We start from the raw sequence: 19,443 nt of genomic DNA, 5'->3' as shown, positions 1-19,443 counted from the left end.
GGCCCACTTCTCATCTCTCCTGTACAGATGGCTATTAAAGAGAAAGTATCCCTTTTGTATGGTCCATGCAGAAACCCTTTATGGGCTTTTCAAATAAGCCAGCATTGCACACAGGAGAGTAGCTTCCTGTTAGCATTAAACAGCCCAGATTTTGCCTATTTTGTAACCCAGCTCCTCACAAAATAAACGTACGTTTTCTCAGATTTAATTCCAAATGCTGGTTTTCCTGGGTATTTCAATTACATCTCCACATTTTGCAGAGAAGGTGACCAAGTTTACTCTAACTTTTTACATGCTAGTTCTGCCTGTAAACTGGAGACTCCCAAGCATCCAAATGAGTTCCTGATGCTAAGAGGGTATGATTCCTCTCTTTACTATAAACTGACAATTTCAATTTCTTACTATTCAAAAACCAGTGAAAAAGGATCAACAAAAAGAAAGTCTCTACCTCCTTCCTCCTCTAGTCTATAGATCCATATTTTTGAATTCTGTATCTCCAAATCTCAGGTAAGAGGGACTTCACAACATCAGATTTACTGTAGAGCAATTAAACTGATGTTCTGAAGATGTATTACTTGAGGTCAATATGGTGCAACAAGTATTAGTTGCTCAGCACAGCTTTCTCTGTAAGTGAAAGGAAAATCATGGTGTTTAGTGACCTTAGGCATTAGATAAATAACAGAATGTGTGAATGCTGCATGTTATTACAACCAGACAAAAATTTTCTTGGGCTGATTTCCAGAAAGCTGATTGAGGTATTCCTTTGTCTTGACATCAGTGATGTTGTCCACACATACTCTAATGTGCACTGCACAAATGTGAAGCAAATAAGATGATTTATTTTTATAGGTTTATTATGCATGCATTTAATACATGCATAATGCAAACACACACATCCACACAACACACAAGCATATTATATACTTATACCGTCGTCACTTAAAATATCAAAAATCATGACCTGCACTAAAATGTGTCTTTACATCTTCTAATGGTTACATACTACTGGCTATTGTAAAACACAGCTGTAAAATTTCTTTGCAGAGAAATTGTTAGGTCTCATTTTCTATATAATCTTCTTTTTAAAACACAATTGTTCTAGCACCGATTTTTTTACTTGGGATTTGACGACGTATTTGCTGGTGTAAACTAGAATTCTTCTTGTCAACTGGAGGATTGCTTCATCCTGTTTTCCCATTTGCTTTTAAACTTCATTGTTTGTCACCTTTTTTTCCTTTCCCTTCATTTCCTCCTTCTGCTCACACCTGCTACCTCACTCAATGATACACTCAAAATCTACCTTTTCCACCACCACAACATACTTCACAAAATGTGTTTTATACATGATACTGAAAAGGTTAAATAAAGGAAAGTCTGTTTACTCATCAGAAATGACCTATTTAGAAACTGTCAAAAATAGAGTTTCAAAAAGGTACCAAATCCTGACCATGACACTCTACCCCTCTGCTCATCAACTCTTTGGACGGGTGGTGCTATGACACTGGGACTTGCTTTCTGCATCAACAAAAGTAGCAGCAAACTACAAAGATTGTGGCTGTTTCCCCCCTTTATCATTCTCTTTGTCAGGCTGATCAGTCCTCAATGGTAAATGTGCTGCTCTGTTGTGCACAGCCAGCGGCTCGCAATTTGCTCACTATGTTTCATGAGACAGTTGTTTGTGGCTGTTTGGAACACATTTGCCTCTTTGGGGATTTATGCGCTAGTTGCAATGCCAACCTCTATAGTGATAGAAATTTCTTTCTAACTAAAATAGATAATTAGAAGCTGGTAATTATTGGTCAAGAATTATCAGAGTGAAAAAAATTAAGCTCTTCATAAATAGTTCTTGGCAATGTCATCTCTTTACATTATCTCATGCCTAACAGCACTTTACTCAGAGCACTTACAAATTTACACTACTGCTGTTGAGCCTCATAATTTTATATGGAGTAATTCCTTTCCTGAGCTAAATATGTCTGAGCTCCCCCAGTTCTAAGCCATGCTGTATCTGCATGTGTGCAAAATCTTAGGCAACTGCTACAGGAACTGTTTAGTCTATTTACACTGAACTGGGTAAGATACTACAGATGTAAAAGAACCAGTCAAGATGAAACAATGTTTACCTTGTCTGCCTAAAATACCAGAGAAAACAATAGAAGGAGCAGTGGAGTGCAGCAAACAAAACACAAACAATGGCAGACTCTTTTTCTACACTATCAGGTCAAATGCCAACTGTAAACTCTGCGATGAAAACAAAAGGATGCCTGCCAGAGACTCTCTTTTCCACAGACACTACGTACCCAGAAATAGAATCTTCTCAAAGAAAGCTGCTAAAAATGCTATGTATTCTACCCAGATGGAAAGGTAGAAGAAAGAAGGCAACTGAAGAATTACCTTTTATGCCAACACTTCCTAAACCCATATGAAACACACCTGGATTTATGTTTTCTCCTTTCCTACTCAAAAGCTGGAAAAGGTTTTACCCATGAATTTCAGTACACCTACAACAGCCACATCTTCATTTGGCAATCATCTTTAGAAATTATCCAAACAAAGGTACATCCTTACATCTAGTTCAAAAACAGTGCCAACACACAGGGACTATTAAACACTCCCCCCTCCCCACCCTGATTTGCCTTGCTTTCAGTTTGAGATTATCCCCTAGTCTAGGCCTGAATCAGTGTGTAGGTTAATCAAACACGGACGTTGCTTGATGAAGCACAGTGTCTAGAAACGTATGGATGGACCTGGTCTGGAGTCTTGAACTTTAGCTCACTTAATGCAAGCAAGGAATTCCACTTCTATGCCTCTTTGTCCTGAGCCATTCAAAAGAAAATGTTTACTGTCCTGTCCTATGACAAAGATGTTGTGAAGACTCGATCAAAGGCTGCAAAACAGTTTCAGACTGGGAAGTTCTAGAGGTAATGAACACGTAAGTTACTAGAGAAAGCTGCCACTATGACATTTTTTAATACATAACTTGTATAATAATGAATGTAAATTGCATTGTTGTCAAAGATACTTAAGGTTACACTTCACTGGGTCATCGGCAGATTTTATTTTCCATTAGGTGGCATAATCCCTCTTGTTGAATTGATTGAAATGTATAATAAAATCTATAAAAATGCTATATACCCTCCTAACAAAGAAGAGTAAGAGGCTTTTCAAATATCTTCTAATCCCTCTTCCCCTGCTAAATGTCTAGTTGAGATTATACTTGATTAGACAAAAACACACACATACACACAACCTAAAAATACCTACCCTCAGTGGAGCTATTTTAGCCAACAAAGTAATTCTGGTTGCCTTATTTAAAAGTCTCAGTTTCACACTGGGGTTTTATAAACATAACTTTGCCTCAGTGACCTTCCATAATGCAACTTCTCTCTGTAGAGATGTTAGCAACATGAACTCAGTTTACACCCCAGTATCATGTTCAAGGGGCACAGTAATTAGATGGGACACCATCAGCTTTTCTAGGCTCTCAAACTGCACCACAATGGTGAGTAGCAACTGTTTCCCTCAGCTGGCTGAGCATTGTCTCTGTCAGTGGTTCCCACTCACTTCTGAGTGGCACTTGGCAGATGACTTTCCACCTTCACGTTTGTCCCATGTCCCAGCTGCCTCCCCTTTTCTCTGTCCCCTGAAGTATGATTATGGAGTCCTTCAGGTAAGAAGTCACTACATCCATCAATAATCAGAGCACAGATAATGGGAACATTTTATTATGAGAGGAAATAACAGTTCCTGACACTGTGCAATGATGTCTGTAAAGGCATTTATTGCCCCTACATTTGATCTAGGGATTATCACACTATTTGACTTTTAACTCCTCCCTTGCCAGATTATTTTCCCTCTCCCTTGCACGTAAACTCCTTTCTTTCTCTGCATCTTACTTTCCTTTCCCCAAAGGATCAAAGACACTACATTGTGCTCTGCCAATCTCCTACTAGGAAATCAGGACAAGAAGATGTATTTTATCAGATACATGTAAAAAAGGGAGGGACCAATATCTTGGGAAACCTTGTTTGTTTGTTTTTCATTAGTTTTGGGGGGGGTGGTTAATGTGCTGTGTCAAAAAGTCAATATTCACTACAGTGTTTCATCTAATATATTTTTCAATATGCATATTGATATGCACACAGATAGTTATAGATATATATTATATAAATTCACACAAATGTGTTTGTGTGCATGTTTTCTGTATCATGTATGAATACTGTAAGACTACCAATAGATGCACACAAACTAAGGCCAGTTTTAAGTAGCTGATGTTACCCCTTAAACCCTTCTCTCTAAATAGAACTCAGACTTGGAAAAAGGCCCGCAAACAACCATATAAATGAAAGGGGAGTGTGAAGTGTAAAATTAGAAAGGTAGCTAAAGGAAAAATCCAATTAGTAGTGAGAAGACTAACAGAATTGGAGGTAAGAAATTATTTTTCCCTGTGCTTCAATTCCGAGGTCACATTCAAAACTCTACAGAACGCTGATATTCCTTCCACTCCCACCTGAACACAAAATCCCCTTGCATTTGCTTATTTGAGGCTACATCATTAGGAGCTGCACTGTTAAGTCTGGCAGTGCAGATAAGAATCTTCCACTGAACACAGATTACCACATGCATGACCGGCAAATCTCCCTGCATGTTCTGAAAGCTTCTTTATTTCACTGGGAAGATTTTATATTAAGCACATTTAAATCTGTGTCACTATGGTTATGTCATGAAGTAATATCATGCATGATTAGATAGAACACAGACGAAACAATTAAATATTTTTTAGAAGATTCCCTTTCTCATTCAGCCTCATCCAGTTTTTAGAAATAAAACATTGGCAGTTAATAGCTCAGTTTAAGAAAATACATCTTTTCAGATCTGCAGACTGAAGCCAGCTAAATGGATTTGTCCTGTTTTACTGACTCTCTCCTTGCTTTGCTCCTCCCATTCTGACCCTTTAATAAAACTCATTCAGAAAATGGAGGAAAACAAAATAAGTCTGACTAATGAAATAAGTGAACTCCTATTCTGAAAATGTGAGTAACTTGGGAGGTGGGTGGCAAGCAAACACATCATCAGTTCCATCCCTTATACACAATGTCCATATTCCTGGTCACATTTCAGTATCTCTATATGCTACAATTAAGAACAAGTAGAACACAGGAGTCAAATAAAACAGCAGAAGTGGTGAGTTCTGCGTGTTACTGACACAGATTGAATACTGTGAAACATTTAAATTATCTCCTACCCAAAGACAAAAAATATCAAAACTAAGGCTTAACCCAACAAGTAAATAGCTTTGCTCCTTAAAAAAAACAGCTTCTCATTTCTGTTTATTCATTTTTATGAAAAACATATAAAATGTTCATGCTCTAAATGTCTAGCAACATAAATACCAGAAAAATGGGCTATTAATTTTGGCAGGTAACTTTCCTTTACAATGCAGTCAAATTGCTAAGCATTCATGGAAGAAATAGGCATATTACCTCAAAAGAAAAAAAAAATTAGCGCCAAACTAAGTATTTTTAAGTTATAAAATGAAAAAAAGCTAATTATCTTCTGCTGGATATGTAATTATTGGCTTCTAAACCATATGATTTGGTCTGTGCTTTGTATGATTTTCTGTTATAACAAGAAAACCAAGCATAAGGGAAGCATAAGGAGTAAAAAAATCAATGGTATGCATCTCACTTTTGAAAAGTGAAATTTGGAAAAGAGACCGAAAAACACCCACAACAGAATCCTGACAATGTCATCTTATTAGCGGGCAAATGATGTGCTTGATAAATTTAATTGGCTGATAGAACTCTTAGTGCTATTACTGAGTGGTTACTAAATTGAAAACATTATGGGTAAACCTAGGGGAATCAGCAAATAATAGGAAAATATGAATATCAAAGAAAAAGCAGCTTTTGTTTTATTCCAATTTACAACTGTAACAGGTTTGCAAACATCAGGATTCAGGAATCCTAAAAGACTTTTTTTAAACGCCTGTACCTTAAAGAGTGGATTCTATTACTGTATACTACAATTCCTTATTTTTTCAAACAAATTATAGTATTTAATTCTATACAGATACACTCAGGATTTTTTTCCAGACTGCTCAAACATAACAAACAATACTATTTTATGGCCATTTGAATTATTTATGTTTCCTAACGACAAAAACTAACTAGTTTTGCTTTTGGTACTGAGGTGCTTGAGAAGTACACAGTAGTGTCATTACCATAATAACTTCTGAAATTAAAACCTGTCTAAAACTCTATGGAAAGCTAACATCCAGTTCATTAACCATTCCTGTTAGTTTGTTTTCAATAATGCAAAAATGATTAGAAGTTTAATTTGCTAATCACCTGTGTTTTGACTGGCAGTGGATATATAATTCTCTACAGAAGTCTAAACTAGCCCTTGCAGAAAATAAAATATGCTAATGCTTTATCAAGTCTAATAATATGAATAGAAAAATCAATCATGCCTAGGTTAATCATTGATGGATCCACAATTAATTTCTCCTTAACTCTTTTTAATTTTAGAGGCAATAGTGATCACGAGTAAGAGAAATGGCTATCTGTCTTTGAGAAGTTTTAGTGCTTCACTTACCAATCATGTGGTTTGCAACATGAACTTGGATATCCCATTCATTGTAGAAAACCATCTGACATTTGATGCACTGGTAGGTCTTCTTCTAAAGAAACAAGGGTAGATAAAATTTACTGAAACATACAATTGGAATAATTTTGTTACAACTCAAAATACTGAGTTCACATTGGTCATTTAAAACTCTCCAGCAGTGTTTTCTTTGAGACTTCAACACTAACATGAAAAAATAACACACTCTAAAAGTTTTGTACTACCTTTTATCTGAGTTTTCTGAAACTCTGTAGACATACTTTGTCAACTTCCTAACTCCATGGACAGATTAGTATTGTGAGAACACTAGTATTACGCTCATGGAAGGAAAATACAATGAGGATATGGATGACTGAAATCAATGTGAATCCTTCATTTTGTACCAATGGATTAGACCCACTACAGAACAGGGGAGAAGCCAGGAAAAGAACATAGAAATGAGAAATCTGCTTCCCTCTCATTTTCAGTGGGACTGCGGAATCTCCTCTGCACCACAAATTTTAAATGGTCTATCAGGATGCCGGTTTTCAAGGAGGGAAAATATCCCAGGGAGTACAGACACGAAGATACCGTATTGGAGCAGTTGCTTCTCTATCTACTGGCAAGCCTGTACTAGAAGTGGGAACCATGACTGTAAGCTAGCCAGGGAGCAATCCTTCTGGCCACATTAGGTTGGGCTTGACTTACTTAAAAATCATAGTGTATACAGATCAAATTTCATTATAAACCAGGAAATGCATTACTTTGCTCTCTTCAGTGCACAGGACAAGTTTTTAATTTCTGTCTTGGTGTCTTTCAGAAAAGATCTGTTCTTTCACTTTTCTACAAGGTATATAATTTTTCCGAGACATTTCAACATCCTAAAAATCTGATCGTATTTTCTCTCATTACTTTTCCTGACCTGAACTGGACAGAGAGTTGGTACTGGAAAGCACTGTTTTAAAAGTAAAAACTAAGAGTGTATTCAAATTAAGATTTTGGGTTTTCATCATAAACTTTAATTCTGCAGTTATTCAGGCATCTAATGGGACAAGTCAGATTCATAAAATTATTCAGCTGCATTATTGTAGTATCAAGGACTCAAGTCCTAAGGTAACAGTCCAGGAGAGCTCAACTGTTGTTTTGAAGCTGCAATGAAATCAAGGTAAGCCCTGAACTGCCACAACAAGGCAGTAACTCAAGAGACACAGATCCTTCTGTACAGCCACAGGCACCTTGCCTACATCAGCAAAAAGAAGAAGAAAAAATCCACAGAAAAACACATATTTTGTAAAGAATGTAAAGTCACAAGAAACTGACACAGATGTATTAAATTTAAGATTGCATATATATTAGTTGGGGAAGAAGTAGTGCTCACTGGATAACATGCATCAAAAAGACAGCCTCTCTTGTATTATATATATATTTTATATATATATATATAAATATAAATATATATATATATATATATATATATATATATATATATATATGTATTTAACTTGTGAAGAGCTTTATGCAGCTGGTATTATAAATTGTATTTTTAAAAAGCTGTCAGATTTTTTTTTACCTGACTCTAAACACTAATAAAGCTTTGATGGACTTTTTATAAGCATCTAAATTTAGATGCCCTGTCCCAGACAGATAAAATCTTCATCTATTAAGTATCTTCCTACTTCAAGCCTATAGGCAGGAATATAAAGACTTTTCAAACATATGTTGGTTTTTCTTACCAAGTTAACTGAAAAATTAGTGACTAAAAATAAACTCTGAAATTTATTGTTCCTGTGGGCTCCTCTTTACAAATCTCCCATTCTTTCTCATACACAGAGGCTATTTTAGTTTTCTTGATGATAATAAAATGTGCTGCATCTCTTCTTGGTGAAAACTATCATAATCCTTTTTTTGCTGTTTTTAATTTAAATTAACTTTAGTTTTCTGAAATGTTACCAATTTAAATTTTTATGTAGACAACAAAAATCGACAGGCAACCAGAAACTAAATCTGCTTTGACTTAGTTTTACAGTTACAATTTGTGAAGTGAGCTGTTTTAAAAGGTATAACATTTTTTCTCTTTTTTATTCTGGTGACAATACCAGTAACAATGGTAGAAAATCATGTTCAGTCTAAGGATTTCCTATTATATGTTGCTAAATTTAACCTTACTGCACTACATCTAGATCCATCAAAGACCTCTAAATAATGACAGTCACAATCAACGATTTATTATGCTAAGCTCTTTACAAGATGCTTTTTGATGCTGACATATAGAACAACAATATTGCATAAATAACAATCACTCTCCCTTTTTTTAAAAACATTGTTTCCCTTTAGAACTAGTTAGAAAATATTTCTTACTCCCTCATGACTGGCACTATGTATTGTTTATTAGCATACCCCTTGCATTATTCCTGATATGTGACTTTGTTGAAAAACAAAGAAACCTAAATGTAATGGCTGGTCTTTTCTCTTGTTAGCAGAGCAGCACAGACTGCATGTCAAGGATTGTTGGCAAAAATATGACTGATGTACATAAAGACAATGCATTCAAAGATTGGAGGGTTTTTTGAAGTCTAATGCTAAAAAATACAGCGTTTTGACAACAAAAAATAATAATTTACTAGCACTTACTAGCCCCTTCAAAATGATCTGACATATTTGCAGAATCACACACAGAGGTTTTCCTTTTATCATGAAGGGAAGAATGTTTTTGTGACTGCTGCTTGATCAAATACTAGTTCTTTTTTGTTTCCAAACATATTCTAAATGTTGACATCAACTTTTATTAGCTCAACACATACTCATCTCAAAGTGTCTAAACTTGTGCATGGTTAAGTTTTTATTTTAAAAGCAAACTCACTGAATTCCATTTACTGCTAGATTTTCAAAGTGATCAAACCCAGTCATTTTCACACCATGTTGAACAAAACCCATGTACTTATTTCCATATATTTTGCATTCTAAGGAAGACCTTTTTCACTGCAAGTTACATATTAGTCTCACAAGCTTTGTCAGAGCCATGGTACTTGTAAAGGCTCAGAGGAGCTCCTGGGTCCCTGATGTGTTTCATGGTTGACCTCAATTCCCTACTGGGGTGAGATTCAGGGGGAGACTCAGCCCTTCCTCATACTGTGTTTCCACAAAGAGGAAGCTTGGGGGACTAAGACATGAGCCCTTGGTATTGCAGCTCCATGCCCCTTGCCTATATAGTCAGGAAAGAAGCCTTGCAGCACTTGCATAACACACCACAGAAGAAAAATTGGATTGTGACTAAAGGAGACATTTGAATTTCTCTTGAATGTCTCCAGACTTTTGCAATGCAAGATGGCTCTACAGAGAATGAAGCACAGGGCTGTGACAGCCACCCTTGCCTTGACTTGCTGCACTTGTTTGCAGTGAGAAACTGTCGTGAAGTTCTCTTGCCCCTCTACCCAAGCCACTGGTCTATGGAGGACTCTGCAGGCAGAGCAGACACACAAGCCCTTCTGCTCCAGCTCACAGCCCTGCATATATGAGCTCCACACAATGCTGAAGTGTGGACAGCTGAAGGCACTTACACCCTAACCTGCCATGACTGCATTTCCCTGAGGACACCTGTGAGTCTCCTGAAGAGACAGAAGAATGACAGTATTGTCATTCTTCCCTACAAACACAGAAACAAGGCAACACATTTCCTGTAAGACAGCAATTTCACATCAGCAAAGGTGGGCCACAGAAGACCCTTATCAGCCCACTTCCATATGGATTCAGACAGGAGCAGCTTAGTAGCTGGAGATGTTTCAAAGCATTCTAAACTGCGCTGTCTGGCAAAGCTTCCAAAGATTTGTTCCAGAGGCAAAAGACACATGAGATGAAGAAAGTGGTTTAACTTTGTCCTTTTATTTCTTATTATCACCTCATCTTTTAATAAAAACTCCTCAATAAGCAAGTCCACAATCCTTCACTGAACCCCTTCCTGTCAAGAACCTAAGTGCCAATTTGACCCCTAAATGCTGAGCATAAGTCTGAGGCCTGTCATTCCTGGTGCCATTCAAAATTGTCGTAGAAGAGTAACTGCTTGACCGAGTGTCTCACAAGAGCATCAGGTGCATATTGCAATCTCGTTTGCCTGCATTCCTGCTTTCAGAACCCGTTTAATGCCTTTCAGCAAGGAAAGCTTCTCAGTGACTTCCTTTAAAGACCTTGGGATTGGGCCTTCAATCCATTCAGAGCATATGCATGTGTCTCTTTAAACTTTTGAATAATTAATGTCACCTAGACCTTTAATTATTGTGCTGATCCTCACTTATAACTCTGCAGTTTTCTGAATTTCTTTTCCATAAGGGTGCCCAGAGCGCCCATGTCATGTCGAATAAGACTTTGCTACTTTTATAAATGGCGCAGTAATATGGCCATTCAATTTGTACTTCAATTCTATGCACAGAATTTTCTTTTCTTTTATAAACAAAAACTAATAATCACTCTATAAGACGATTTACAGTTCTATTTAGAAGTGCTACAAAAGTATGCAGAAGATACATCTGTGTAAACTTCTGTACCCTGTGACTATATGAGGTATCCATACATTCTTTTTTTCCTATTCAATAGGCTCATTATATTACTTGAAAATGAACTACATATACTACTTACCAGCTCATACTCCACCTCTTTGGCAAAATCATTCAGTATTTTATCACCTGCCTATTTTGTTCTGACATTTCCTCAGTTGTGTATTTTGTCATCTCACCACTTATTCTTTCTTTCAGACTACTGATGTGCTGCAAAAGTTCAACCAATTGGTGCAAATTATGGTTCTTAAGGCTTTCCATTATTTACACCCCTCCAAACTAACTAGCTTTAATTCACAAGACTCATATGCTTTCCATAACCAAGACAGTGTTTCTTCTCTTTTTTTAATCAAAGTATCTCTCCCTATGCTGTACTTATTCACCCAATAGATTAGTCTTTGGTACTATACTTTTTCAAAAGATTTGCTAAAATCTTAGTAAATCATAAGTCTATAAGCTTCTCTGTCACCACTCATGGCTCGTCTCTCAAAATACTCTTTATTGAAAAATTTAAGCATGATCCTTCTCTCTATGAATCTTTGCCCTCTATCCTTTATTAAATCCAAACTTTCTAGGTGTTCTTCTATCATGTCTTTGATTAGCCTTCCTCTCATGTTCCTCAGTGTTTAAATCAAGCTTGCAAACCAGTAATTTCATGCATAATCCTTACATTCCCTGTTAAGTATCTGTTTAGTAGCCTTTCCCAGGCTGTTGATGCTTCTTAAAGATTGTAAATTTATCTGCTTAATGTTTCCTCTTACCTTCTGCTCCTTTCACTGAGAATTTTGGATATTTTTCTGTGTTTGCAAGTCATTTATTGTATATTATATTCCATTATATTACCCCTAATCCATCCTTCATTCTTCTCCATGGGGAGGATATGCCACAAGCTCCAGGACAAAGCATTTTTTCAACAGTACTGGTTTCCTTGATTACATATACCTTTTCTCGATCTCCTGTATCCATGCCCCTTTTAATTGAATGCTTATTCCCTGTATGAAGTAACCAAAATATCTCTTACAGCTGCATCTTCGGTCCTAGGCTCACAGGCATCCCTAGTTTGTTCTGTACTCCTTTCACACCTCTCTTACATGCAGTACCAAAAATGGTTTTGATGTGTACCTGTTACCCTACCAATAACCTCCTGTTGACACCGTTACCTTATTTTTCCTTGTCACACCAGTAAAGGGGACCTTCAAGGCTTTTTTTCCCTTAGCTTTAGCACAGACTGAGCGTATTGATCAATGAGATAGCTGAGACAACCTGCTGTTGGCAAAAAAGAGTGATACCACACCTCCCATATTCTCTAATTCCCCTCTCCCATACCAGTCATTCACTCACAGTTTCGCTCTGTCCAGGGTGGAGTAAATTCCACCTGTTAAACCAACAGAAGAGTAACCGGACAAGAGAAAGTAAACAGCTTCCAACAAATCGTACTAAAAAAAATGTCAAAACTTGCACATTAACTACATGACTTGCCAGTGCTAACTCCTAATGATGCCAGCTGATTTTTTTGTATCATTATTTTATTAAGCATTAGCAGTGTGCTTGGCCCTGCATGAGACACAAGAGTAACTGCAGCCTAGCTTTGTCCATTTAGCCATTTTTCATCACAGTTCAGATTAATTTTGACAGTACCTTAACTGAGGATTTCTTTTCTATCTTCCAGGATGCTTATTTTGTCAACCTTAAGCTCTTAAAAAACTAAGCATATTACCAAGTTTCACTGCATATCTTGTTTATTGAGCACTGTCACTTTGCATTTTTTTTAATTGACTAATTGCTAACTCTTCTAATTGTTTGCATAACACCCTTTAATTAGTATTTCCTGATTGCTTTTAAAAACATGTTCATGGAGATTATATGAAGATTTTTCTGTTCTGCGTTTGTTTAGCAGGGCCTTAAGTATAATGGATCCGAGTGTATGTGCCTAGAGAAAGAATACAATCCCATAAGATAAGCAAAATCTTTTCTAATGTCTTTCATTATGGTTACTTATTGCACTCACACACAAAATACACTGAACAACTGTTCATGCTAGCAGTCTTTCCTTCTCTACTCTGCTTGAATTCCTGGTCTGCTGTTCTATCATTCACCTTTACACTCTGAATTCTCCATTTACTTATGTCTGCCTTCAATGTCTCTTAGTTACAAACCCTTCCTTCCCCTGATTGATGAAGTGCATTAGCTTGCAATGTCCCACATCCCCACACAGAAAGAAACACATCTTGCCACATTTAAAAACTACATCTCTTCCCTCTAATCCTTTAACTCTCTCTAGGTCTTTCAAACTCAGTACTGAGGTGAGGTACCTGTAAGCAAAGTAACCCTAAAACCTGGCAGCATGTGGCTGCATATTTATTTCTCTCAATTACTTCATATCAGGTTTACATAATTTATGAATACAAACAGCTTTAAGTACTGTGAATTTGACTGGGGATCTAAAAATCAAATACACTTCTTTCTGCCTTTCTATTTGAGGGCCTGATTCTGGGTGAGGCTGAGTTTCTGAGTTCTGCACATATATGTGCTGAGCAGTGCTCAGGAATTTGGGGCTGACTGTGCCAGCAACTGAACTTTCTGTCAGTATCTTCACCTATTTCTGTTTCCTTACATTGTATTTTAAATGAAAGGCGACTGCCAGCTTGAGACCCTCTGAAGCCATAGAGCTACTAACCCATCAAGAGGCATCCCAACACTCTGCATCTATGCCAGAGCTGCTCTGTGGCTATGGACATTAAGGAGGAACTACAATCAACACTGCTGATAATTTTGCAGAGGATGTGGCATCAAAGCACAGGCGATAGAGTTTGACTTGTCAGGTCTGAGATGTGAAAAGCTGACATTCCACATAAACTGATAGACTTTTTCCATTTTAAAGTTGCCTTTTTTGCTTTGTTTAAAAAAAAGGCATACTGAGACATACTGTCATTCAATAAAACCACTACTTTCTTCACCAACAATCAGCAACAGATGTAGCCCAATAAAATTAATAGTTTGCAAGTACGCACAAGAGAATACACTTGTCTCTTTTCTCCACCGCAAATTTTGTAAAAGCTTTCTGGATTTTAACAGAAAGGCAAAATCGAGAGCTTTTTATGTACCTTTTTCTTTTTTTTTCAACTTAAACACTGAAGCAGCTTTTCTCCCACTCTCTCGAAAACTAATGCTGATTAATTTCGCTTTCCGAAGTGTGACTCAGGACCCTCTCCCTGCCCTTAATTGTACACTTTCAACTCAACCTGAATTCTGCGCTATTACTTACTAAGATAATTAATCCTACAGAATAGAACTTGTGCTCAAAAATATGCAACATTAATATTAATGTACAAACAGAAATATATTACTCATACATAATATATAAGAAATTAATTTTCATTGAAGTATCAGGAGAAGGATTAAGCCCCTTAGATCCTTCTCATGCAATTAGCTCTGCACTTGGGGAAGTCAATGGGACTTCACAAATGAAGGCTTCACACGATAACACTGGCAAGACTGGGGTTTTACAAAGGCTTGCCTACACTCAAAATGTGCCATAAACAGAGCCCTACAATCATATTGCTGTAATTTTAGCGCTATCCTGTATGGACACTCTTAGGCCACATCAATGTTAACAAACATACCGGTAGTATCTGAGCTGGCATGCAGCTGCTGACATTGCAATGCTGCTTGACTCTGCGACCAGTTGAAAAACCTCTGCTGGGGCAGCACAACTGCCAAGGAAGTGGTGTACCAGCAAAACAAGCAGTCTGCTGAGCCACTCTTCAACACTTATCCAAAATGATTTGTGTCTAACTGTTTTTATCCCATGAAGACATACTTGCTTTCCTCCAAGGGAATTATGAGAACTTCCCAGAATTCCCTCTATCCTATTTCATAGTCTTTTACTTTCACATTAATTTGTAAAATACCAGCAGTTCCTCTTAGGTACATCCTGTAATAAGCTCATTTCTTTTTACAAAGGGCTTCAGTCTATCACTTCCCTATCTGAAAAAGAACAGATTGCAGAATTTCAGGAGCAGAATGACATACTTTTAGGTTTGAAGGACTTGAACCACTCAACCACCACCATACAAACTACTAGCTGTGAAGGAGGGAGCGTAAGAAAAATGAGGAATAGTTAAGAGAGTTCGGGAAAATCACCAGTTGCCAGAGATATTCTCTGACCAGGCCTATGAAAGAAGCATCAAACAGTAAAACAGAATCAGTTGCAAGTTGGACACTGTCAATGATGGTTGGAAGGTTTTGCACGTAGACAGCTATGTTCCTAGAGGTTGGCACTCAACCTACTCCAACCATAAGAACAGAAACCAAGAAGAGGACTGTAGTAGAAGTGGTAAAAAAAACCACATCATGAAATCTGGAAGCTTGGAGTCTCGGATCATTCTTTGTTGGTGAATCACCCCATTTCCTACTGGAACACGTAGAGAGAAAAAGACAGCCTTCCAGACACAAAGCCATTAGGTGTATCTTTTTACAAATAATGCTGAATTTGGTGATAGGTGAAAAAGAAAGTCCATCAGGACACCAAAATTGTGGAAATAGAATTAAAGAGGACAAATATTTCCTTTCTCTCCTACCTCCCGCCTTCTTTTTGAGTACACAAGTAGCAAGCAACTTTTAAATGGCCATATATCTAAGTGGCTGTATTTCTAAGTCACTTTTCAGAGGCATTTCAAAGGCATTATAAACAACTCCTAGACGCGCACATTATTAATAGCAGGACTGTACTGAGATGCTCAATATCAGGGAAGGCCTTACCCTTTTATTCCCTGACTTACGAAGCCATATACTAGCAACAAAGGTATGCCACCAAGGAAGAAAAGGGTAACAACAACATACATATGGCAGATGGGCCTAAGGGATGGTGGAAACCACAGGACAAAATGGTTGAGGTTGATCTCTGGGAGTCCTCTGGTTCAGTCCCCTTGCTCAAGAAGGGCCACCTATAGCCCAACCACATCCAGATGACTTCCGAGTATCTCAAAGGATACACAACCTCTCTGGGTAACCTGCTCCAGGGCTGGGTCACCCTCATCGTAAGAGTGTTTCCTGATGTTCAGGAGAGGGAGCCTTCTGTGTATTCATTTGTGCCCATTATCTCTTGTCCCAAAATGCCACATAGTGAGGGTGGATGTTACCAGGAGACACATCTCTTCTGGCATACTCAGCAGCATACACTGTATATAATACTACAAACCATATTTTATACAATAAATTGTAATACAATGCAGGAGATAGCATAAATGAAAGATTGCTCCAGCAGGAAAAATAAAAAAAAGTACCTCAGTGTTTTGAACAATGGGGCATAAGATCAACTACCAGCCGTCACACAGCTATACAAGACCAAAGAGAAGTACTCTGAAGATACTTCGTATCAAGCTGCTCATGTTCCTTTTGTACAACTTCATGGAACAAGCACTACTGAGGCCACATATCAATTCTAAATTAATGATTACCCCTTTCCCTGATGACAGAGTAACAAAATGTTGTATGAGACAAAGTAATACACACATTACATATAACAACTTTATTGAGCAGTGGCAAAAAACAATTCTCCTTTACAGTCACTTAAGAAGCTGGGCTGTGGATATCACAAAGAACAGAACATAGTTTCTTATAGTTCATTTCTTGCGATTGCTTGACTTCTGCATAAAAAATAGGTATTAACTTCAGCTAAAGCCATCTTCCTGGTTTGGATCTCTTAAAGGCCTCTTCTATTTGGACTCTATCATCTGCTGTGTCTGTCACCCCTCCCCCCAAATACGGTAAAAGCTTCACAGGCTCTGTGATTACTATTCATCTATGAAGTTTTCCTTGAAATTGGCCCAAGAGTAGTCCAAAAATAAGTGGGGAAAGTCAGAGAATTCTCTAAAGGTATGCAAACCATCAAACAAAAAGAGATCCACCATGATTTACTGTGTCTTGTTCCTAAAGATGAAAGGGCTAGAAAATTGGGTGAAATTTCTTTTTTTTTCTACCCAATTCTGAGGTCAGAATACAAGCACTCATCATGATTTGGATCTTCTCTGGGGCTGTGCAGAATTTGTGGCATGTTACTGGTCAGTTGGTCAGCAGATACAAGTACAGGGAAAGCCCCATGAGGACAGTGGGTTGCACAGCTGACCTGGTGGGTATCCACCTCAAACTTTTTTGTCTCATAAAGCTTTGTTGAATCTACATTTACCCTCTCTAGAGATGCTTAAAGCTTTCATTAACATTCCTATGTCCCTCTCCTGTTCTTCTGCATTTCTTTAAGCAGACATATCCCCCCCACACCTTCCCCCCCCCCCCAACTGCATTGTTTCACTGAAATCTTGGTTTGGTGCTCTTGAAAACTTTGGAGAACATGTTACCCTTTCATCCTCTCATGCAAAATTTCCCACAGGTGTGAAGAAGATGCCTCTCCAAATCCCCATCTGAAGCCTCTGACAAATAACAAGTCAGACAAACAGATTTAATGAACAGTGGACAGGAAATTAAGAAAACTCACTACAATTTCCCCTCTTGCTTCAGTTCAGCAGCTCCCAGCCAACACCTGGCCTTCCTTTCACACAGTGAACTCACAATGTGTGCAAGGTAGGAAGTTTGATGCTTAACTTTAGTAGGATTTACAGCAACAGAATAATAAATAATACTATCCTTGTTAAATTCAAGGAGGACTCTGATAGCTCACTACTGAAAGTGTAAAGACAAAGAGAAGACAAATGCTTAAGCCTGGATCTTGCCAACCAATTCATAGCAGTAGCACTACCAGAAATTATAACAAGGTGCAAAGTGGAGGTGGCCTGCTGTGGCAAGAAAAATGTTAGCCCTTTCTAAAAATGTATAGGGTCACATTTTAAATAATACTTTCCAGAAAGCAATATTAAAATCACGTCAGAAGACAAAAGTGGCATTTTTAGTGAGCTCATTCCTAAACTCCAGAAGCAAAAAGCATGTTTGTCACAGATTAATTCCACAAACTATTTCAAAGCCAAATCTTTGTGCCAGCAACAAACCTTTTTTACCTCCTTCTGTCCCTGGATCCAAAATGCAGCAAGAAAATCACTTGTTCTGGGCCTGGATTCACTGACAGGAAACCCAAGGCACTACTTATGTTTACATTACAAGTTTATGTGCTTATTCATAAAAATCCTGTAGTCAGAATGATCAGCTTGGATTGCTGATGAGGAAGATTATTTTAATTTCTTTATGTATTTCAATTAAATGCATGAGTATTGATTTCAGTGCATTTTTTCAGTTAAAAGCACAGTGATTTATATTGCTAAAATGCTATTGCTTGCCCTGCCAAAAGCATGCATCTGGGAACATTTCTGGGTTGCTCACAGTCTTTTCTCTCTTCTTTCTGCCTCTGACTGCCAGTGCATGCTGCTGAAATAAGCCAGCTACTTCAAAAAGCAGTTCCTGTTTTCTGTCTTTGGGAGTCTGTCAGTGTTTTGAGAAGGGGGAAGCACCAGTAAGAGAAAAAAGGTAGATTCAGGGCCCATGAATAAATAAAAAGAAAAAAATGTAATGTTAAATCATTACACCTACCTGAGCTCCATTCATTCTCCCAGGGTGATACCATTTCTGGATTCATCTGCGGTCAGAGAACTTGAGTTTCAAGGAGCCACCAGCTCTCCACAGCATCTGAATTTTGTGATCCCATCTCTGCAAGCTCATTGTCAGCCTGCACTTTTTACGGCTCTTTCCAGAATGGTGCTGTGATGTGCCTGGTGTCCCCTGCTGTGACATGCCCATCCTCGCATGCAGCTCTGTACAACCACAACAGGACAGAAGGGCAGCCCCAGATTCACTTATTCTGTTCTCCAGCTGGTGTGGCAGTTGCTATCTCTCTCCTCTGTCCAGCACTTATGATACACCCTACTATAGTGAATTCTGCAAGTCTTTTGCCAAACCTAAATAAGCATCTTTATTCCTGCAGTAATTTGGCCATGCACTCACACTGCTCTTCTCCTCAGGACCAGAAAACCCAGAGCACTCTTGTATTATTAATGAAAGACTGCATTGCCACAGGTAAGACCGTATTCACATGAGGTTCACATTCATGGAACAAAGTGATACATAACTTAAGCTATTACGCGTCTTCTCTGGAAGTTACCAACAGGACCCAAACTGAGGGCAGTTGCCCATGTAGATGTGCATGGCATAATTTAGGTTTTACCAGTAAACTGTTGGTGTAAGCTTGAGTCCATTCCTTCCTCCCCTGCCAGCTAAGAAATCAACAATATAACTTGTTGTACTGTTACACTGGTGGTGTTGTGCAAATATGGAAATCTTGAAGCTT

General features: G+C 37.9%; 1 protein-coding gene across 10 annotated transcripts in view; it reads right to left on the bottom strand.

The window, feature by feature from the left end:
• Nucleotides 1-19,443, bottom strand: part of ZNF521 (zinc finger protein 521) — a 232,305-nt gene that overhangs the window by 111,631 nt on the left and 101,231 nt on the right. For all 10 annotated transcript variants that reach the window (XM_071554650.1, XM_071554647.1, XM_071554640.1 and 7 more), the window contains one exon: nt 6,598-6,682. In XM_071554650.1, coding sequence (XP_071410751.1) covers nt 6,598-6,682 — 85 coding nt within the window. The remainder of the gene's footprint in view (nt 1-6,597; nt 6,683-19,443) is intronic.

Source organism: Pithys albifrons, chromosome 4 (genome assembly GCF_047495875.1).
Source record: "Pithys albifrons albifrons isolate INPA30051 chromosome 4, PitAlb_v1, whole genome shotgun sequence".
Taxonomy (NCBI): domain Eukaryota; kingdom Metazoa; phylum Chordata; class Aves; order Passeriformes; family Thamnophilidae; genus Pithys; species Pithys albifrons.
This window is presented reverse-complemented; position numbering and strand designations above follow the sequence as displayed.